We start from the raw sequence: 24,455 nt of genomic DNA, 5'->3' as shown, positions 1-24,455 counted from the left end.
ATTTAAGAACTTGACGAAAAACGAATGGGACGACCCAAGTCGATACCCTATTTTCATACCATCACTTAAGATCAGCTCTATGTACATAAAATATATTTTAATTGCCAGTAGTAGGTATATATTTGTTTTTCTGTATTTTAGGCCGCGGACTGGACGCACGTTGCCGGCGTTTTTTTCTCATACAATCGTTATCCACCCTAATATAAAATATATCCGCTATTAAAAATAAGTTGTGGTTGCTCAATAATACGATTGTAATATGATTTATAACATTGTGAGGAATATTTCAATGCTAATTATGGCCATTTTTTTTACTTATATGTTATTTTTTTATATAATATATTTTTTACTGAAAGCTGTTTTGTATGATGAAAGTTACAAATTACTAAGAAAAAAACGATTTGTTTCTTAGTAATTTATTGAATTTCGTATTGAAATCTTTAAGATTCAACTTATATTTACCCGGGTTTAATTATTCGGTTCCTTCCACTATTTTCGATGTATAATGGATAAATAATTTTATATGATAAAGCACATTTTTGAATAAGTATCTTATATTACTATTTTTGATAAAATGATTCAATATGGACACCTATTAAGTCATAATTAGGTTTACTCAATCAAAATTATTTTTACGTAAAAAGACGATCGAGATTCGCAATTAGCAGCACCTAAAAAAATTATATGTTTATAAACTAAAAATGTTTATAAAATGATACCACATAATGGAGTCTCAATTACTAATCATCCTGGCTGCTGGCCATAGGCTTCGGCACGTCGCAGAAAAAAAATAGTTAAAAAAAAACTATGCGTTTTCTAAAAACGAATTGACGTCACCTCTTTACATACTGAAATATCCCTCACAATGGTATAAATTTTTCTATGAGATTTGGCTTAAAGAGCTGGCATCCAGGGTATTAAAAAAACAAAAATTTGACACAATTCTAGGGATTGACGGGGCAAGCTATGATGGCGCCATCTGCTAAAAACTTCCACCGGCCAACCCCATTGATTGGCTTTGATAAATTTCCATATGTCAAACCTCTTGCACTACATTAGATACAATATTTTGATTATATGTATTGTCAACATGCGTATGCGCAATTGCGCACAGTATAGTTGAGTTGCTCACCGCACGATTCCCGTAGGGTCATTTTTGAGCTTTAGTAATACTTCTATAGTAATTCTAATTATAATTGTTTGTTACCTACCATATAATCACGTCATCTGTCACGTTTTCTGGTGAAATAGAGTTCCAAGATATTTTTTTTATTTTATGTCTCCACGGAACCCTGTATTACATCCCCGTCATCGATACCTTTAAAGCTGTTAACGCCTAACTATCGGCCTATGACGATCCATCTCAGATGCCTCCGATGTATGATGCCGATACGCGTCAACTTCCTTTTAAGTACTATTAGATAAAATTTAAACAAAATAGTTTCAATCGAATTACTATAATTGGACGTAGTTTAGGGTAAAGGATCCATCCTCTAAAATTTGTCATCTAAATGAATGACTTTTCCGTTTGACAGAAAGTTCAAATTTGACTAACAGATTTTTGTGGATTGGATCTTTTACCCTAAACTACGTCCAATTATATAGGTAATTTAGCTTTTTCTGCCCTGATTCAATTAAACTTTTATTAATAAGGAATAATGGTAATAAATAAGCTACATGGATTTGCACTCACTAAAATCATACCTATTAGGTACTTTGTATGCTTACTCAATATCCCTGAGCGTCCTACCAAAGTCTGTTTCAAAAAGTGAGTTCCAAACATTAAAAAACAAAATAAAATCGTCCTGAAAAGTATAAATGTCCTGTTTTAACTTAATAAATGGTTTTTTTTTATTTTTTTACTTATTTTATAAAGTTACAAATGTAGAAATTTGTGTGTATGAGGAATGTTATGAAAGCGAAGGAAGCGAGAGAGGTACATACTTATGTCAGGATCGTAGCAAGGGGAAATCCGTGGTCTCTGCCTACACCTCCGGGAAATAGGCGTGATTTTATGTATGTATGTACAAATGTACAGAGGCCTACAGCGAAAATCGAAAATCCAAATTTCTTTATTCGTCTTTCTATCGCTCGAATATGCAAGAGTGATAGAGAGGCTGGCCAAAGTGGCCAATTATAAAAGGGGTTTTGGCCAAAGCGCTCTAGACTTGAAAAATTTAAACATTGTATAAAATGCCCAATACGAAATACTAAAATCCCACATCCTAGTTTGCGGCCTAATAATTTGCGGTGGTACAAGAAGGAAGCACCGCCACAATACCACATTAGCGTACGCACAATGCGCTTTGAAGTCGCCGCGTCGCATACGCATCCTCACCTTTAAACTAAAAATGACGTAAGTGCCTTTTAGGTGCGTACTATCTTACGGCGTTTCGTCTTGCGTAGTAAAGTAGCATTATTCGACTCCGTTTGAATCAAAAGGGTAGTTTATTGATTGTGTTTGAAAGAAGAATCTTAGTGGGAAAGGCGCTTACGTCTGTAGTTGTAATTTTTGTATTGAAAAATTGTTTAAAATGGCGTAAACGCCAACTGCTTGAAGGACTTTTTTTAATGTGAATTATTTACTTATTGCGTTTTAGATTTGTATGGTTCACTGTATTACCGTCAGTAGTGACAGCGACACGTGTATGGCCTTTTTATTTCATACACGTCGATTGAATGGATTTAAGATCGGAATATCAAAATTATTAAGCTTTTTAAGGTTAATTTATGGTATGGATTGGAATCAGTGCGTTTGAACCGACATTCGAGAGTAGGTATTCAAAATAAAAAGTGGTATGTGGTCGTGTTTAATCTGGTACGTATGTACTTAGACTTAGGTACTTAAAATATCTTTTTATTTACCTATTTATTCATTTTGAAGCATATTTTTTAAATAATCTAAAGATATAATACCATAAAATAAGAAAATAATCACACAACTTTGGGAAAAAATCAAAATACATATTTTTATCAAATATTTTGATTAGTGTTTTTATTTTTTATTTACCCTCCCATAGAAAATGGACCAGCCAAAATGTATAAAACAGCCAAATTTTTTTTCGTGATTTCGGGGTTGGTCCCATAGTAAAAGTTGCTCAGTATAATACCAAAGCCTCCCTGGTAACGGGAATGCACTTATTTTTTGGCCATCCTGTATATAAATTATAAACTGAAATAGATGTCATACAAGCTTGTAAATGGTGTATGTATTATGATTTTATAACACATATTAATAGAAAACTGATATTCCTTTAAGTGGATAAGAAAATTAGGCTTTGTAGCTTACAGCCCATCGATTTGGGAACAGAAGAGAAATGAACTTTTAAATTAATAGGAAACTAAGACACTCCAATTGTCTAAACACTCAAATGTCACATTACCTACACTACGAGGGGTCATTAGTATCATTACGCTAGTCCCTCTAAGTTTATTCAAATATTTACTCCTAATCTGTTAAGATAACATCAGTTCGCAGTCACTAATTACTAATACCGATAAATACACCTAATTACATAGTACAACTCAAACCGGGGCATTTACCACATACCTAATTATGGAAAATACGGCCTAAGCTTGTATAAGGTCTATATACATTTACGACCTTTTTCGTTTAGTTCGTCAGCATCAGTGTCTAAAAGTGTTACGTTGCTAACACAAGTTACGTTAACCCCCGACACAATATAAACACTATGCGCAGTATATTGACTTGTTATAAACTCCCAAGGTCCAGCCATACAAAAAAATTGCTAGATACTGAAATTTTAACGTGAAAGGAATAGAGTTTATATTGTTTCAATTGTTTTGTTTAAAAATTGAACGAAGTAAAACAAATGCAACTAAGTTTCAATTGTACATTATTTAAATTTCATCAACTTCATATTAGTACTACCACTACCTATAGCTAGAACCGTGGGCCTTCAGAGGTTAAATAATAAAGCTACAGCCGCAGTTGCAGCCGAGCTATTAGAAATTTGGAATTACAAAAATGAGAGGACAGCATATTCCCGTATGACTTTAATATTTTGGTATTTAATCATTCATAGTTTAAGTTGTGTGACAAATTGATAACGAAAGGTATGAGTCGTATTCCCAAATGGCTACTCTGTCCACAATCTTGCATGCAAATGAGCATTTGATAACTCAATACATTTGAGTAACCAGTTTTCTATTACATTCGCATTTTCGAGTATTTCTTGTGAAGTCAATTAAATGTGAATATACTTATATTGTGACGTGTTATCAATATTTTTATTTGCACTTTCAAGAATCATGATACAGAACGTATCATATTTACACGTAATACAATCGGGTTGTGTCCAGTACATAGCTATGTATGTAAATAACTGCATATGGGGTAGTAAGTTATGTATTGTGGTAGGTTTAGGCTGTTATCATTGGACTAAGTCGCTGGCAAACATCAGACAGTAAGAGACTGACTATTGTCGTCAAATAACGGATGTATAATGTTTAATCCCTATTATATATATATAGGGATTAAACCTCTAAATCCCTATTATATAACGTATTTTATTTATGTTTAAATTGAACTTTTATTAATAAAATAACACATAATCTAAACATAAAACTAATTAAAAACTGATCTTAAATATAAATATAAACTAAATGTAACTGTATAGGATAGGTACATATATGTTTGTTTGTTACCTCTTCACACTTAAGCCGTTGAACCGATTTAGATGAAATTTGATAATATGGGTATAGTTTGAGGCCCGGGAAAGGATATAGGATAGTTTTTTTCACGCGGACAAAGTCGCGGGCAGAAACTAATTAATTACATTCTTACATTACTTTGTTTTAGACTTGCAAAAAGGTAGGCACCTACCTAAATTAAATATCTCTAGTATTATGAAATTTTGTTTATTTGCCTTCATATCATAAGCAGTACCTATAATACATTAATGTTAATTTTGTAGCTATGAGTAGAAGAAAGCATATATTTTTCTAGATTATTTCATATTTCATATTTCTTTATTTCGTTATTTTCGTATTTCGTATATTCTAATGAGCCTGTAATTTCTCTTTTAATAGTTAATATCATTCAAGATTTCATACTTATATGAAATTACGAATCTTATGTAATCCATATAGTTTAACTTGCTTTTTTTTAAACTTGTAGAATAAAGTCTTCTTTAGCCTAAAAGTAAGGCAAGCCGGTGGCTAAAAGATACTTTGATTATTGTTAAATGTAGGTATATTAACACTTACAGTGCCAAGCGCCTGAAGCGTCCCAACTCCAATACAAAATGAACACACCTAGCGTTTTCTTGGCATGAATGTGTTAACAAGTACGGTTACCATCAGTTTGTCACTGACATAAACGCCGTCGAGAACGTAATTTACTTTCTATACATCTCGCTCGCACTCGCATATTAGTGCAAACGGGATGTATAGAAAGTAAATTACGTTCTCGACGGCGTTTATGTCAGTGACAAACTGATGGTAACCGTAAAGGAGATACCGACAATAACGTAAGTTTCATAGAACTTACATTAATAACAAAATATTTTATATTTTTTGACGACCGGTCTGGCCTAGTGGGTAGTGACCCTGCCTGCGAAGCCGATGGTCCTGGGTTCGAATCCCAGTAAGGGCATTTATTTGTGTGATGAACACTAATATTTGTTCCTGAGTCATGGGTGTTTTCTATGTATATAAGTATGTATTTATCTATATAAGTATGTATATCGCGTCGCCTGGCACCCATAGTACAAGCTTTGCTTAGTTTGGGGCTAGGTTGATCTGTGTAAGATGTCCCCAATATTTATTTATTTATTTTATTTATTTATTAATTTAATGTACTTTTAAACAGTAATGAGTTTTCACGATTATTAAACATTATCAAACTGCACAACGGGACTTAGGGGCTATTCATAAATTACGTCATTTCAAATTAGGGGGGGGGGGGTCTGGACATCGGATGACGGTAGCATGAAGTAGGAGGAAATGGGGTCATTTGATGCATGATTTTTGGATGATTATAGGGGGGGGGGGTCCAAAATCGTCAAAAATCGATGACGTAATTTATGGACAGCCCCTTAATCGCGTATTTAAGTTTTAAGATTTACCTCCGACGTTTCGAGGACGGCGTTGTCCCCGTGGTCTCGGAGAAGACTGGCTCAAGTTCGAGTTTGAGTTGGTAAATCGAATATCGTTAGTGTTGTGTGTCGACAGAGTGACATCCCTAGTGCGCAAAACGTTCAAACTGATAAACAAGACCAAGTGCGGGTAGTTCGAAAAACTCGCGCGGCTAGAAGATGTTGATGTCAACTTGAGCCAGTCTTCTCCGAGACCACGGGGACAACGCCGTCCTCGAAACGTCGGAGGTAAATCTTAAAACTTAAATACGCGATTAAGTCCCGTTGTGCAGTTTGATAATGTAGTAATGAGTTTATCCGAACTTATGTACGAAATATCAGTTGATATTTACCAGTCGCGTTTCGGTGAAGGAAAACATCGTGAGGAAACCGGGCTAATCCCAATAAGGCCTAGTTTCCCCTCTGGGTTGGATGGGCAGATGGCAGTCGCTTCTGTAAAAACTAGTGTCTACGTCAATTCTTGGGATTATTAGTTGTCAAGCGGACCCCAGGCTCCCATGGGCCGTGGCAAAATGCCGGGTTAACGCGAGGAAGAAGAAGAAGAAGATACTTTTAAACAGTAATAAAAATAACCTTGAAACCAACTTTCTTAATAGCAAGAAATTGAACTTTCATTGCTCAAGCCTTTATCATTTGACCCGGGCATGTGATAACGTAATCATATAAAAAATATTAGACACGAATCAGAGTGATGGTCTGAGAAATTACGACAATCGGACTGATAACGGGATGATAACGGCCAGATGGACACAACTACTCGATGTGTTACTAAGATGTCCCTTGGCACTTGGACAGCCACCACAGTCTCCTGCCTGCCTGCCTGGCCTACCACGAACCACGTTCGACGTGTTGCCTCTCTGTCGAATTTGTAAATTCGTACGTAAGTGTGACAGGGAGGCCAAACGTCGATTGTGGTTCGCGGTAGGCCCTCTGAACATCGTGGCATAGAAATGGGAAAGCGCCTTAATCAGGCACTAGAGTTCTCGAAACTTAATTAGAGGTAGGTACCTACTAACATAGTTATTTAAGTTTGTTTAATATCTATTACTAACACTATAAGGATTATTTTGTATGAATTTTTTAACGCTTAGAGATTTCATTGATTTTTCTCTGTGGTCGAAGATTTAAGAAAATCATTCAAATCATGCATAGTACATGACGGCATTTTCACTTAAAAGCGTACCAATTACTTTTTTTCGGAAATCCATCAACTTTTTTTGTAATTGTTAATTAATCAATGTAGGTAATTTAATTTACAATTTTGTGTCTAGATAAGATAAGATATTATTAAAATCTGTTTAAAGATACAAAACCTGAATATTAAAGGTTAACAAGGAAGAAGGAAGTAAGATTTTTTGCGAATTTGACTTGATCAGCCGACATCCGAAATCGTTTACTTACTTGCCTATAGGTACCTACCTACGCATCCGAGAGTGCACCACTGTACTCGCACGGATTCTAACATTTTTTTTAATATAATCTTAAGTTAGCGCTAAAATCTTAGATAAAAACAATCAGTAGGTACTCTCCCACCCCCTTGTAAGAAAAAATAAAACATATTATACCCCCCTCCCTAAATCATCTTACGTTATTATAAATGAATGGCGCCTTTCATTCTTTATAGTTAAATTAAGTACCTACACGTTCTTACATAGAACAAGTTGTTTCATTATATTCACAAGTAAAATAAATAGCTTTAACAATACACAAGACAACTGAACTTGATAAAATACTACCTAACTCAATAAAATCCGCAATCACATCAAATCCTTGACAAGTGTCAAGATTGCATTCCAACGCATATTTATCCCAGACGTTTCCATAATTAGCTATATCGCTATCGCGCGCGATAAACAAACAATCAAACACATTAACTGTAGATAAAGGTCAACGAACCCTCATGCACTTTGATTGGTTAAAAAAAAATATGCGTTATCAGTGTCACCTTACAACTTGACATAGTGTTCGGTTGTTTCTTACGTTTTAGAGGTTATGGGGTCGGCTCTAACAGAGAATTACTTAACTATGATATATTTTTAAGTCTAGCAGTAATATATAAAATACTGATACGAAATATTTAAGCACCTTGAATCTTTTACCACTATGAGCACTATTAGTAATATCTAATATACAGGTAATAAACAAAAATGTGTATGTATCTGTTCATATATCGCGCTGAGTCTCATCCTTTTGTAGATTAGATTAAATTAGATTTAACTACACACATATTTATTAATTCTATCTGTTTTTTTTCTTAAACATGCACTTAATTTTTGTGTTGGTAAATATTATACCTGTTTTTTTATGTGCAGAGCATATTTTGGTTCACAATCTACATTGGGCAGTTCAATGAATAAGTAGGTAAAACTTTTACTCATATATGTAATATATGAATATCACTATCAGTTGACAACCAATAAAGTTCTAGACGCTTTCTTAATATAAGTACGTTTATTTAATCAATGACAATTACTATAATTAGATGGTATCGTCTTGGGTCGTCCCATTCGTTTTTCGTCAAGTTCTTAAATTAGTCCATACTGCTTTCGTCACTCATTCTACATTGAAAGCCACCGACGATTGTGACGAATGTAGAATGAGTGACGAAAGCAGAATAGGACTAATTTAAGAACTTGACGAAAAACGAATGGGATGACCCAAGACGATACCAATTAGATTAATTAGTAACGAGAACTATAATTAGTTCCATAATAGGTAACTACATATTTATTGCCGTGCAGATCAGGAGGATAAGCCTTAAGTTGATCCTAAAATACTTATATGTAGCTTAACATGTGATGTACCTACTTCCCCACTTAACACAAAATTGGCAATAGTTGATCAGAAAAACCTCGTTTCAGTAGGTTATCAGTGTTATCACAAATAGGTACAAAACATTCAATAACCTGGCTTTCAAAGATTAAAAATATTAGGTACTCAAGATGATAATAGTTTAGTTACATTTATAATTCCAATGTTTTTACAATGCTGTGGCATCAAATATAATCAGCGGAGGTGTCTCCTTGTTTTTTTTTTATTAATTTTGACCGGACTATTTGAATTAGAAAGTACATTAGGTACCCACTTTTTTTTACGCGCCTTTACGGCGCCGTTACGACGACTCATCATCTAAGAGCAATTTTATTTCACAATAGTTAGGTAATTATAATCGTAGTACAAGTACCTAGTGTGTATCGTACATCTAGTTCTTTGTCAGTATGATACAGAGTTTGTATTTTTTTTCTTTTACATCTAGTAGTTTAAAAGAACTTAAGTAGCAAGAATAATATACGCTTTTCAAAATGTACTTACCAAATAATTAAGAGTTTGACTGAAACCCAAGCAAGATTTTACTAATGCTTACAAAGTAAACCTAATCCATATTGATAAAAGAAGAAGTTTTTTGATATACTTATACAAAACTAGCTCATAAATATAAACGTAATACACTTGGTATTCAGCACAAAACAAAAACAAAGCTCAATTCGCAAAAAAAAACTTTTCAAAAGTTTGAATTCGGAACTCACGTTTTAACGGCTTCGGGTTGCTCTGTTTCCTCCGCGACATGTCCACATCACAGCACAACACTCGCGAGCGGCCCCAAGCGCAGTCGGCGGGCGACTGCCGTGGGGCGGTAGGCAGGCCGGCACCGCCCCTTCGAGGCGTGCGGCTCAAAACGAAAACGTTGCAACGTCGTACGGCGGCGAGTGGAGATACTGCGTTTTACTTATATTGTGTATGCAGTCTTTGAGATGATGCTTATGTGCTGTAAATATGTACTGAATTATTTGTTTTTTAAATAGGTAGTAGGTAAAGTTTTTTTTTACTATGGACGTGTCTTGTTATAAAATTTATAAAACTGTGACTCGCTATTAATTATTGGTGGAGTGTAAATGCGTGTGTGTGTCTTGAAAATTATTTTATAAATTAACTTCTTTGCGAGGCATCAATGCAATAAAATAAAAAAATCAAATTTATTTTGAGATATATTTTTGTAGGTAAAACATTCTATTGTTACTTAGCTAAAAAATAATAACAGGGAAGAGATAAACATAACAATCAATATTAAAACAGGTGTATACATGCGCTATAAAAAAATATTTTATTTTTGCAGAATAATAATTTTAGATTAAATTGTATTAAGAGGGAAGTATAGTTTGCTACTAACAAAAGTAACTTTTTTCATACAATTTCCTTTTCAGGAGAAAACGTTTTCCACTAACTAAATCTTAACATATATCACTTTGATTTTGATGTCAATCGCTTCAGTATTGTATATTCTAGCTTTATAAGTTTCGCTCAAAAAAAAATTATATTGCAAATTTTGAAAAAAGGAAAACCTATAAACCTAGTTTTTCATTTTGTCAATAACATACTAAAAAATCATGAAGAATAGAAAATATTTAGGAGTGGAAAAACGTTTTCTCTTTTTGTATGGACGATCACGTGCTATACTTCCCTCCTAAAGGGCCTCTGCGCTGTTGCACGCACACCTCTCAAAATTCCGAGATCTCGTCGTCCAGAGATGTGAAAAGGACAAACAAATAATAATAATTATGTATATTTAATAAAATAATTCAAACAATAAATATTTAATAATTAAATATTTTAGTATATTCATACTCGTAAATGTCAGTCAAATTTAACAAGCGTTGATAATGATTTGTCCCTATCTGTCATTTTGACATTTACGTGTGTTAAATGAAGACAAAATTTAACAGAGGTTTGCTAAGTTCTATTTCGTCACTACTTTGAAAAAAACTCGAATCTCACACTGCTACTCAAAGTTGTTATTTGTTAATAATAATTTCGATATATTGCTAATTTTAACAATTAATTTTATTTATATAATTTGGATTATGTATACAGTTATATGCACATTAATATACTAGACCAATACTAGTACTTCTATGAAAAAAAAATGACATGTAACAATTGTTATCAATAAATTTTTCATTTCATTTTCATTTCATTTTCGTTGAAAGGCAGCTATGCATTGGATCATTCCACGGGCTGTCACTACAAACGCATTTTATTTCCTGTGTTGCGACTTTTTTTCGGCATTTAAAGCAGGCGATTATTATTCTGTGCATATTGTTGACCATTTGTAATAGAAAAGGAAACTCTTATACCTGCAAATCTTCAGAAAATTCGCGTTTGTACGAGACAAACGGTAGACAATTTCATGGAATACTTCATTCCATACATAGAATAGATACAGATACCACATTTTTCTTTTGATTGGTAGAACAAGATACGAGTTTTTTTCAAAGTAGTGCCGATTTACTACCTTGTTTATAAACAAGGAGTTAGCAACTAATGTAGCATGTTAAGCATCAATAATTACCTCTTAAAGAGGAAAGAGGACGACCGCTTCTCCATTTTCCTCTCCGGATATTGCCATTATGGAAAATATTTTTACATAATTTGGTGTATATTAAACCATAACTATAACTAAACGAAGGGGTCGTTTAAATTATTGCGATTTTTTTATTATTATTAAGAATTAGGAGCAACAAACAAATTCCATACAAAATTTGAAATGCTCCTAACTCTTCTAATACGTCATTGAAAATTCGAATAAAATCTAACGAAAGGGGATTACTGTGGTTGATATACATCAAATTGAGTCAAAATATTTCAAATTATGTTAATATCAAGAGAGAAAAATGAGGACTAACGGTGCGATTCGAATAATTTAGAGGACGGAAATGATTTAGAGATTCACTAGATATGAAATAGTAAAGATATGTGACGTTCCACGGAAAAAGGTACCCTTGCCCCGGCTGAATATTGGAGCGGCGTTAATAATAGCGTAAGCGCCAGCCACCATAATTTCCGTGGAACGTCACATATCTTTACTATTTCATATCTAGTGAATCTCTAAATCATTTCCCGAATCGCGCCGTACGTTTGTATGAAAAAGAACGCGGTCGTCCACTTTCGTCTAAACTTTATTTTATTTAAACTTTGGTATATAAAATATCAGCATTTGATAATCAATAGGTACCAAAAGTAACATTGCATATAAGTTAAACTATACCCCCGGAGTTCAGGATGACTCACGCTAGACCGGGCCGTGAAGCGTCGGAAGCTCCGGCCCGGCCCCGGCCCGGTCTAGCGTGAATCATCCTTTAGAGTTCGCAGCAAGCTCGGTTCTCCATACAAACGTAGTTTTTTTTTTTTTTTTACCTAGCCTACTTTGGTGTCCCACTGCTGGGCAAAGGCCTCCCCTCGTTTTTTCCACTCGACCCTGTCATCGGCATTTTCCCACCATTTGAGGTAGAATGCGTCCAAGTCGTCCCGCCATCTCCTTTTCGGTCTGCCTAAACTCCGGCCTGCACCGTCTACACGGAACACGGAACACAACAAACGTAGTTACGCTCCATTTTATAACGACTTCTGAAACTTTGTACTTACAATAGGATAAGGTATATTATATGCCTGTAAGTAGTTTATGTAGCTTCAGATACCATAGGTAGTTAAAAAAACAGCGAGTTTAACTTTTTCATAGAAAAATTGTTTTGCTATACCTATTTTGTTTGTTTTAAAGAACGTTCCATATTCCCTTTGTTCGTAGTAAATACAGGAAAAACTCCTTTCTTCTAAGAGCTTCTAGGTCTTTCAATCAGCTTTGCAAACATCATGATTTCATTGATCTGTTCTGTGATAGCTTTGGTTCTATACGCAAACTAATGAGCCAAGACTTCTCCCACTGTTAACACTTATGTACCTATTTCTATGCTGTTTTTTTTTGTATTAATATTATTTCTCTATTGTTCTTCTCGTTCACTGTGTAAATCTATTCTCCCTGTCAAGCATGATAAGCAAAATATAAGTATTATTAATTAAATTTGTAAGTTCGCACGCTATACACCGTGTTTTTATTGAATTCCGTTAACTTCGGGGTATGGTTAAGTACGTTTAAGAAAACTAAATGGCATAGTTAATTTAAAAAAAAAAAATATTTTTTTGCTTTTATTTTCAGAAAAATTAATATTAAAAAGTAATTAAATGTAGCATATAGCGTTGTTGTAACACGGGCATTACATTTAACTAAACCAAACAATTGAAATCTGTGACATATCAATGTCAATTCGAACATCGATCGACCGAGATTTTACTTAAGTTTAGTAGCAAATGTATGAACTCATTCTAAACACTAATCAATATGTAAACCGGCCTTAAGGCAAGTGTACAAGCTTGTAGAGGCCTTATAGGAAAAAAATAAAATATTGATTATCTTCGAAATGGAGTTAATTAGAATATCGGTGTCTTTGGGAAAGTTACTTGATTTAAGCTCAGGTATGCACCCTTGAAATTAACGGAAATCAAAAAAAACACGGTGTATACTTTACACAGTTTCTACCTGTGGAAACTTGTAATTGGCTTACTGGTTCTATGTTATTACCTAACTTGTTACTCAAGCTGTAAGTTTTCCTAGTAAATAAAATAAAATAAAATATTATAAACTAATTACAGGCATAAATATACCTCATGTCATTACTATGTGCAAAGTTTCATTACAATCCAACACGTATTAGTTTTAGGGTAACATTCCATTTCTGACCGCAGCTGCACTACTAGTACGAATGCGTCGGTGTTATTGTCAATTTCCATAGTAAAATTAATGGTACCGTAAACCGTGAGTAGGGTCAAAACTGAAATTCAAACCTCGATAACATTTTATTTATACATATGAAAACGGTGGTGTTGTGTTGACACCCTCGCGCCGTCCCACCTTCCGGGCACCAGCAGAGATGCTGGTCATGCCGCGTCCATGGCAGAAGACCTCAAACGCCGCAAATATGCCACCCTTGGCAGTAGTTATATTTTTGAGGCGTTTGGGGTCGAAACGCTGGGGCCGTGGGGGCCAAGCGCGCGCCGTATATACAGGGCCTTAGCGGAGCGCCTTATAGATGCCGCAGGGGACCAGAGGGCTGGCCTGTATTTTGCTCAACGCGTTAGTATTGCCATACAACGTGGCAATGCGGCCAGCCTTCTGGGCACACTGCCCATCGGCAGTGACTTGGGGGACGTTTTTTATTTAGTTTAGAGATAGTTTGTATTATTATTTTTAAGCTAATTTAATGTTTTATATTTATTTAATAGTGTTGTAATAAATCTTTTTTAAAATGTATATAATAAGTATTCCGGACGTTTGTATTTTAGTTTTTACTTTATTTTGGGTAGTTCCATTTTATAACTTTGACGATAAAGAGGAAAACCCACCTCACCCCGTAGTGCCTCGTATTTGGGGTGAGAGGGGTTTTCATACAAAGGTGATTTTGGAAGATTGTTGGATCGATTTTTTTTATTATGCGTATTACTATAGCTCCATTTTAAATTGGAATACATTATTTTTATAGCAGTAGCCTTAAAATCCCTTCTCACCCCCCTCTCAAACCTTCTCTCCCCATTCATAACCCACCTCTCCCCGTGAAACCTACTCACCCCGTTTTACGGTAGTGCTGCTGTCGTTGGAAATGGACTGTCAGCTTTAAAATGAGAACGAAACTCCATTTGTATGGGAAGGTGAATTTTGGCCGAGCTTGCTGCGGACTCTTAAGGGGCCCATTGATAACAGTCCGCCGGACGGTATCGGCCTGTCAGTTGTTCGGGACTGTCAAAATTTTGTTCTAACTGACAGGCCGATACCGTCCGGCGGACTGTTAATCAGTGGGCCCCTTTAGGGGCATCTTTTGTATCGTATTCTGACAAAAAATAGAGTAATGTGTTACCAGTCAAATCAGCTACTTTTTGTGAAATGACAAAACGATATTGTATGTAAAATCATTTATTTACAAACAAGATATGTATATACAGTGGTATTACAACTAGCTTAAATCTAAAATAGGCCCAAGCGAATGATAAACGATCAACTTCTACATAAACGATAATTTAATATGATATCTGGGAGACCGAGCTTTGCACGGAAAACGTATAAAATAACACCTAGCTAGATCGATTTCTCGCCCCCGTAAATCCCATCGCAAATTTCATCGAAATCGTTAGAGCAGTTTCCGAGATTCCCGAAATATATAAATAAATATACAAGAATTGCTCGTTTAAAGCAGGGGTTGGAAACCGGTATTTGCTCCATACAAAATACCGGTATTATTACGTTTGTTTTCGTTCTTTGGTTTATTATTTCATTTTTAATTGAACAATCTAATAATACGAAGTTATTAGTGTTATTACCTAAATATGAGTCCTGCGTACAGAGCATAAAATAATTCAAAATATTGGGCTCTTTCGGGGTTTTTTAAAAATACCGGTTCCGAGCCCTGGATACGACACGACGTTGATTTTTTCCTTTATCGAACGAGCGAGCGAAGCGAAGCGAAGCGAAGTTCTTACATTTGACTTGGATCACGCGGCTGGCTAGCGGCACGTCCCGGCATTTCGATGTTTTTAAGCTGAACTGTCAGAAGATAGTTTGATACTCAAGAACTTAAGTAAATTTGTTCTAATTTAAATGAAATTGGGTAAACGTGTAGTTGAGGGCATTATATTTCAGTGATTAAATTATGAGCAGGCTCGATCAAGGGATTATTGAGGTAGAAGAGCTTAGAAGGCCAAAAAGCTGTCTGTGAGAGGCCTGCTATTCTGGTCATTTTATTTGCAAAAAACATAGTCGAATTTAGTATCAAATGAAAGTGCTCGGTTTGCACTTTTATAATATAGTTTTAAAATTTACCTTTTTGAAATAATTAGCAAGATAAAAATAAAATAATATATACATAATATAGGTATTTGACATTTGACAGGAAATATTTCGGCTTAGCACAGATACAGTTTATTTTAATCTCTATGATTTCTATGATGACTTAAATCCAGGGGAGGGACAGTCGTATATAAAGCACTTTATTCGAAAAAATAGCGACATCTATATTACTTAACGCTAAACTTTTTTTTAATATGGCTTCACTTAATTCGTCAGAACGTCTTAAAAGTCTTGTATCTAAGGCATAGATCAAACAAAAAAACATCTGTTAGAACAGATTATTTATGGACATCGTTGCCATGAAGGCGATTGTCATAAAAAACAACTTTGTCAAAGGACCCCGCAGTAAACATATGGAAAAAGTGGTTTCAGTTAAATCTCACGAAATTTTAGTATGATGTTACTTTGGCTCTCCTGATTATTTTTTTGTATGGGCACAACTCTCTCAGAAGTATACTTTCAGAAATAATCAATGTAATTGTTTTATACAAAATATGTGTTTGTTACCCATTTTTACGTAATTCCTCCTCCTGACAGTTGGTGGCTTTGCCTTATAACGTCAGTAACTGTCAGTGCGTGTCATAACAATGTATCGATTTTTGAAAACATGTCGCGTGAATAGAAATTTATATACTCGATTATTACTGAAAGTATACTTCTGAGAGAGTTGTGCCCATACAAAAAAATAATCAGGAGAGCCAAATTAACATCATACTAAAATTTCGTGAGATTTAACTGAAACCACTTTTTCCCTATGTTTGCTGCGGGGTCCTTTATGCCGGTCCCCCCTGATATTGACGTTGATATTTCTGGTTAAGAATTACAGATGGCACTTCAAAATGGATGCAAAGTTCCACGAGAGGGCTCTCTTTGTCCTATATATTATACATACTACTCTTTGCTTAAATCTATCAGTCAAGGGCTCCACAGACCTTGCAATAAATCCAGGCGATTTTTGATCCATTGCAGCCTATAGTGCGACATGAAATAGTAGAAATTACTAAATTGTTAAAGATAAAGATAAAAAATAGTTTATTCAAGTAGGCATATTACAATGCGCTTATATGAACGTCAAATAAACCTTTACCGGCTCCAACCGTACACTTCTGCCCCGAGAAGATTTAAATCCCCCCCCTCAATTGGAGGGTATCCCAATATGGGACCGGCAACAAACTCGGCGGGACACATCTTTTCAAAACATTATTACATCTTATAATTAACATGCATTACGAGTAATTAAGAAAAATACAATTTAAATTACTATAGAATTCATGCAATTATACTCAGTGAGTACATAACTTTATACAAATACGTAGCTCTTTCAGAAAACATATCAAATTCTTACAAAAGGAAAAGAAAATAAAACCAATAAAAGAAATGTTGCCATGTGTAAGCATTTTACGTCAAAAATGTGACAGTTACGTAGAAAGTGGTGCTCTCATTTATTTTCTACTATTTTATGACGCACTATACGATACCTAAGTAGGTGAAATAAAGTCAATCGCTCTATAATAATTTTTGGTTAACTGCGAGTTCTCAGTTCGGGGCGAACTACTAGTTTATGTCATTTCAATGTTGTGAATTTCGCTCGTACCTATATATACCTACTGGTCGCACTGGCAAATTTCGTTCAAGAGGTGGAAAAGTATCCATATTTATATAATTATAAGCTGCCTGATTATGTAAGAAAAGATGTGACAGAAAAGGCGTGCATTGAAATAGGAACAAAAAACAATTTGCTAGGTCAGTAATAATATTTTTATTTAAATTTTTATACACAATAATTGGATTGCCAAGCGAGCGAAGACAAGATAATTTCTCAGATTTTGTGGTGATGTTGTTCCGCAAATGACAGAAAATAGTCCCATCCATAGTCTAATAAAACATGGTCTTCTATTCCCAGAGTGACACAGGCCTACGTCACAATAACATGGCCGCTATATATAGCGCTATCGCATATTATCATATAGCGCTGTCGCATGATGACGTAGGCTTGTGTCAGTTAGGTGACCTAGAAAAGACGGGAATGGAGTACCAGGCGGAGTATATTATTATACCATGGTCTCATCTGCGTAGCACCGTGTGCGGAAACGAGTAGCATACCAGTACGGTTACCATCAGTTTGTCACTGACATAAACGCCGTCGAGAACGTAATTTACTTTCTATACATCCCGTTTGCACTAATATGCGAGTGCGAGCGAGATGTATAGAAAGTAAATTACGTTCTCGACGGCGTTTATGTCAGTGACAAACTGATGGTAACCGTACAGTAGGCGATCATGGTTTGCATCTCAGTCGCGTAGCATTTGAATAGTCTCGTGAGAGAAGGGCCTAACATGTCAGTCTGGGGACGATTTTTGAATTTCGATCGCTCAATTTGGTATTCTCCCTTTAAATATAAATCTACACTACTAGGCATTTAAATTCTACTAATAGAATTGAAAACGAGTGGTCAATCAATACCACTAGATTCCCAATTCCTATTTCGAAAATAGCATTTCTCCGCTTTCCAGAAATTTTCGAAATCGAGCGCTTGAAAATGAAAAATCGCCCCGCTGATATTATATCATTAGGGGATATTACTGCAATGTTCTGCCGCCAGAGTGCAGCACTACCGACTCTAGTAAATTCATAGACTAACTTATACATACTGTGCCTTAAACTGTTTTTTGACAAGTTTTCACAGACAATAAAATATGACATTGATGCATCAAGGCGGTTTGTTAACAGGGGGGTTTGTAAACGCGTAAATCGAAATTTTGTTATCTGCCTCTTTATCGCTCGAATACGCATGAGTGATAGAGAGGTTAGATAACGAAATTTTGATTTTCTTGTTTCGCGGTAGACCCCCAGATTGTGACAGATAGTGGTAGTGGCGCTACCTACGCAGAGTTTCGCGTAATATTCCCTATTACCACGGACTCCTTGCTATTACCAAAAAGAATAGATAGTATAGAGGGGTCCTGTCATTGTAAATTGTGTAGTCACTGTAAATTTACTGCCATCTACCGACACACGACTAAAACTCAAAATGAAAACGTATAAAGTTATCAAAAAATGTATATATATGGATAAATTATTTTATTATTTTTATATCATTTTGATCCATGTTCATTCACTGATATCTATGTGTTAAAATTGTTAAATATGAAACGGTGTCGTCACGCCATCTAGCCGAGGATAGGCTAAAGGTGTGTGCGGCATCTATTCGAGAATGACTTTTACTTGAATTCCGAGGCACGTTTTTTCCTTAGACTTTATTCGTCTTATACGAAGTTACATATGTCTTTGCTATTACGTAGAATTGGCTACTGTTCGTTTTAGTCGTGTGACGTGTGTCATGTGCTACGCCGTAGCCACGCGTAGCACCCTCTACGGAGAGATTGTGGACTACCATGAGGTGTCATCCATAAATTACGTTACCCGATATTTTCAACACTCCTATAAGTCTGTTTTTACTATAAAGTACTACGCCATACATTTTCTATGCAAGCCACAATTTTTTTTCTAAAAATCTAGTTTTGGGTGGTTTCCACTCAGAATCACGAGGACTAAATACGTAGATTATATAAGTGTCCTCAGTTTTTAATTCCCAAAATCAACTCATCGACAAAATCCAATCATCAAAACACATCATTAGTTCACTTCTAATGCCACAGATGGCGCCATCACGTAGCGCTTCCCGAAGTTAGATCGCGCTGTTAAGATTTTTTGCAATTTGCTTGGGTCCCGCGCTAAGGTAGCAATCGTTACTCTGGTTTCCCTTCAAAACGAATAAATCTTTCGCCTTTTACTAAAGATTTCCGTGGAGTGGAACACTCAAATGAGTCTTAACTCAATTTTTATGGTCCTACACTAGTGGGACTCAATAATAACCTTAAAATAAACATGCAAGTGCTGTGAGTGATATTAACACTGATTATCGGTGGTTTACGAAATATTAGTTAACCCTTTACCAACTGGCGTCGACCAGTATCGCCACTAGCAAAGTGACGACTATTGTCGATTGTAGGAATGTGTACATTTCGGAATATTTCTTCATGACGAACTTTCTGTTGTATACATTGGGATGCATAAAAGAAAAAACACGATTTCCGACAGATGGCTCTTTTATAAATATTTTTCTTTAAATTGTTTTTTTTTAGTGGAGGCATTGAAATTGAAATGCAAAAATTTGTGTCATGTACATTCATTGAGTGATCGTCGAATTGTGTTTGATGATATTGTGTTAAAGTTGAAACGACAATGTAGTTGCGATAGCGACTCGGAAGCTGATCCGAACTTAGGGGTAGTATACAGGAAGATTTCTGGGTCGTGATCCAGAAGTCCAGAACCACTTTTTCTGACTCTGTAATTGATCCACATTATCATATGGTTAGTACCTGCAATAATTGTTACTCTTCGAAGGCCGCAAAAATATGTGACACGCTCTTATAGCTCTACAAATAAGATCGTGTCAGATATTTTTGCGGCCTTATGTACATATTTGATTAAAAACAAAAAGTTAATTTTTTCTTATTTTTCAAAGTAAAATTAATCTTATACTAGGTAATCATGGTCACCCTATGACTTTTGACATACGCTGTATGGAAAGAGACAAAACGTCATATTGAGTAGGGTGACCAAATTGTATGCAAAAATGTTTTTTTCTACTTGTCATCTGAAAAATACCTAATCATCATTATTGGTGATAAACAATAATTAACAACATCATTATCTTTGAATTCTGTATAATGGCTTGTTCTCTTGCTTCACGATCCCGAAATCACCCTGTAGTGTTTGCGTTTAAATTTATACCCATATTACCGATAATTGGCTTAGCTGGGCAGAGTAATTATAAAACAGAATAGTTGTTGATCACATTTAACCCTTTACTTGGCAAATTTAATAAAAATATTGGTTTAAAGCCTTGATAGAGCCAAAACATGCTCTTAGAAAAAGTAAAAAAAGAGGGTGTAAAATCCAAGAAACAGCCAAGAGAAGGGGATTCTCACTTTGCCTAGCTTTTTTTAGTTTTTAATTTTCTGCTTACTCAAAATTTTATAGGAAACACATACAGACAGCCATCAAAATATTATACCATCGATACCATAAGACATAAAAGTAAACTCATATGCGAAGGCGTAAAACACTATTCAAGTCTTATCTTAAATGTATTTCAATCGCTGCTGGTCGCCCCATCTGTATAAAAATAATCGAACTACTTACTAAGATACTGAAGCGCCTTTGTCGCATGCTAGGAGCGCCCGACACCGCCTTTAGCGCCACATCGAGCTACAAACATTTAGCAAAAGATGGCGTTAGTTAGACGAAATTTTTGTGATTTAGTATTTAGTACTTTATTTTATTTATTGCACGTCTAGTTTAAAATTGTATATAAATATTAATATTGGTAAAGGATTAATTAAAATGTAATCTTATCTTTTACAAAAACAAAATCTTTATTTCATTGCAAACTTGCGAGTCTTGCGATGTTGATAATGAATTTTGAGTTTTTGAATTTAATAGGATAGAAAACGAGTCACTAGTACTAAATATGTACTCAACAAGTCAAACTCTGTGTTATTAGTTCTCATTACCTACTTGTACTCCATAGATGGCGCCATCACGTAGCGCTCCGTGAAGTTAGTTCGCGCTGTTAAGATTTTTCTCGGTTTGGTTGGGTCCGGCGCTCAGCTTTAAATCGGTACTCTGGTTTCCCTTCAAAACGAATAAATCTTTCGCCTTTTACTAAAGATTTCCGTGGAGGGGAACACTCAAATGAGTCTAACTCAATTTTTGCGGCTCTGCGCAAGCGGAGCTAATTTTAACTTGAAAACATTTAGCTGGTTTGTTACTGCACACCGTTGTATGGGGACCTTGCACTTTGAGACTATGCGCTGAAACTTGGCACAGTTGATTCTTAGCTGGTCTTGAGCAGATACAGACCGGGAGCCGTCGAGAGCCACCTCTCATTTAGTGGGGGGGGGAGGGGAAAGTTCGACGCTGCCGCGCTTCACTTGGAGCAACATTTCTCTAAAACTATACCTATTAGGGCATGTAATATATCATTTTCGGATTAATTAAGGATGAGGAATCTAGTTTTGGAACAACAACAATGCACTTTCTAACAAAAAAAAAACATAAAGTAGAAAAGACTAAAAAACGTATTTTTGATTTTTTCATAATTACCAATTTTTTTTTAAAGTGTAGCAGGAATCTGAAAACAAAAAATACAGTCGTAAAGCTACACTTATTACGTTTAAGAAAATATATAGTTTAATATACAAAACTGTTGATAAATGGGAGATAAAAAATAATATTAAGCGTGGGTCAGAGTGATCTCAATACAAAATATTATGAATGTGGGAATGTTACTTATAATTTGTTCTACAATCGTTTATTTTTCTTGTGTTTCGTAAATAACTCGTAAACGGTAGCCCACAGCAAAAAATTATCTTTTACGTAAATAATCTGTTTCAGATTTCTTATAAAATAAGTACTACTGTTTTTCGCTACCATCAATATTAAAAAAAATATTGAAGGGAGAAAATAAATACTTAAGGTAAAGGCACCTATTACCGTGGTAGTTAAGGAACTTTTCAAAAGAGATCCAAAAATTAAGGGTATCAATGCTGTCTAGCAGCCAGGAATATTTTTTTTTCATCAGAGCATTTAATGGACTTTCCGTTTCACACGTTTTTGGATTCATTTTGGGTTATTATATGTATTAAAATATTTTTTGAAGCCAAAATGACCAAATCTTCTATTACCGTGGCAAGGGACAGGCTGTGATTCTATTACCGCGAATTGAGCTTTCATTACCGAGGGTACAATTGGCATGATTTTTCTACACTCGTTAATAGAAACCAAACTCAAAATTCGAAACCTAATACCGAGGGTTAAAACGATAATAACGACGTGGGTTCTGTATATTATTTTTGTGTCATTAAGTTTAATAATGACACAAAAATAAAAAATAAAACTATAGGAGTATGTTTAAAAATAGCAAAAATACAATACCAAATAGTCACTCGGTAATAGTTAACTCTTTAAGAGCCTATTACCGACCCATTCGATGTTTCTATGGGTCGGTAATAGATTTCTATACATTCTATCACCGAGGGTAATCTGATCATACCATCGGTAATAGGCTTAATTTGAAGTTTGATTAAACCTAATTCCGACCCATAAAAAGAATAAAACACAGATGGTTTTTCAAATCAAATCAAACACGTATATTACAAGCTTCTTATAAAGACAAAATCACATAACCGGCAAGTAAATTTTAGGTTTTATCTCAAAATAAAAAAAAGTTGACAGATTAAGGGTTCCCATAGAAACAAGGAAATCGGTGCTGAAGTTTTTGTTAAAAATTAAGGGTTAGTTGAATACTTTCCATACCACGGAAATAGCTCTTTAATAGCGTGAATAGATCAAGATTGGAATAAATAAAAGAAATTATAAAACTGATAATTTGTACCAAAACTAAAGAGTAAATAACAAAACTACCACTTTTTCTATTACCGTGGCATACCACGGAATTACTTACCACAGAAGTAATTGGCGCCTATCACCGCTGTATTTTATTTTCCATTTTAAACGTATTTCCCGGTCAAAAACTAAGTTAAAAGTAATTCAAAATCGTGTAGAAAACAATACACAACCTCTTAAAAGGCATTGCACTAGTTTATTTGCCATAACTATTACGTAAAACACTAAGTAAGATTGAAGTGCACTTACCTGTGGCGTCACGCGTTTGTATGGAATAACCGGTTCTTGCGCCGCCGTCGCACAAACTGACGAATCGCGACTTTTTTGTTACAATCACACAAATGCACACTAATGGGCACGATAGACCAATGAATGAGCTTGTTTTGTGTATGCTTTATTTCTTAGGGAATAGATCTGTTTGCTTGCAAAATGCGTATTTGTAAACACCGCGGTGTTAGACGTCGATTTTGATACCCGCGTTAATAGCCGCCGTTACCTTAGGTCCCCTTTTTTAGTCATTCGTAAATAACTCGTAAACGATGGCCAATAGCTAAAAAATTTTTAGTACATGAATAATTTACATAAAATTTCCTACAAAAAAGGTCATTCAAACTTTTTCGCTAGGATCTATATTAAAAACGATATTAAAGAGAGAAAATAAATTCTAAGGTCCCCTTTTTAAATATTGATCCTAGCGAAAAAGTTTGAATAACCTTTTTTGTAGGAAATTTTATGCTAATTATTCATGTGTTAAAATATTTTTTGCTATTGGCCATCCTTTACGAGTTATTTACCAATGACTAAAAAAGGGGACCTTAGTATTTATTTTCTCCCTTCAATATTTTTTTTAATATTGATCTTAGCGAAAAAAAGTAGCACTTATTTTATAAGAAATCTGAAACAGATTATTTACGTAAAAGATATTTTTTTGCTGCGGGCTACCGTTTACGAGTTATTTACGAAAAACTAAAAAAATAAACGATTGTAGAACAAATTATAAGTAACTTTCCCACATTAATAATATTTTGTATTGAGATCACTCTGGCCCACGCTTAATATTATTTTTTATCTCCCATGTAACAACAGTTTTGTATAATAAACTATATATTTTCTTAAACGTAATAAGTGTAGCTTT

The 24,455-nt window shown here is 34.8% G+C and overlaps 1 protein-coding gene, 1 long non-coding RNA gene and 2 other non-coding genes across 4 annotated transcripts in view; 3 read left to right on the top strand and 1 right to left on the bottom strand.

The window, feature by feature from the left end:
- Nucleotides 1-9,726, bottom strand: part of LOC134790918 (zinc finger protein ush) — a 281,118-nt gene extending 271,392 nt beyond the window's left edge. Inside the window, exon 1 of the mRNA XM_063761924.1 lies at nucleotides 9,647-9,726. Within this exon, the coding sequence (XP_063617994.1) occupies nucleotides 9,647-9,686 (40 nt within the window). The 5' untranslated portion in view covers nucleotides 9,687-9,726. The remainder of the gene's footprint in view (nucleotides 1-9,646) is intronic.
- A 2,808-nt stretch (nucleotides 9,727-12,534) lies between these two features.
- On the top strand, nucleotides 12,535-23,820 carry LOC134791045 (uncharacterized). Its single transcript, XR_010144243.1, has 2 exons — nucleotides 12,535-12,597; nucleotides 22,392-23,820. It is a non-coding gene; the product is annotated as an uncharacterized LOC134791045 (long non-coding RNA).
- LOC134791162 (U5 spliceosomal RNA) lies at nucleotides 19,597-19,712 on the top strand. The gene has a single exon (XR_010144279.1). It is a non-coding gene; the product is annotated as a U5 spliceosomal RNA (small nuclear RNA).
- Nucleotides 21,534-21,648, top strand: LOC134791163 (U5 spliceosomal RNA). Its single transcript, XR_010144280.1, has one exon. It is a non-coding gene; the product is annotated as a U5 spliceosomal RNA (small nuclear RNA).
- Nucleotides 23,821-24,455: the final 635 nt, after the last annotated feature.

The sequence above is a fragment of the Cydia splendana genome, chromosome 5 (genome assembly GCF_910591565.1).
Source record: "Cydia splendana chromosome 5, ilCydSple1.2, whole genome shotgun sequence".
Lineage (NCBI taxonomy): Eukaryota > Metazoa > Arthropoda > Insecta > Lepidoptera > Tortricidae > Cydia > Cydia splendana.
Note: the sequence above shows the minus strand (reverse complement) of the source record. Positions and strands in the feature narration are given on the sequence as shown.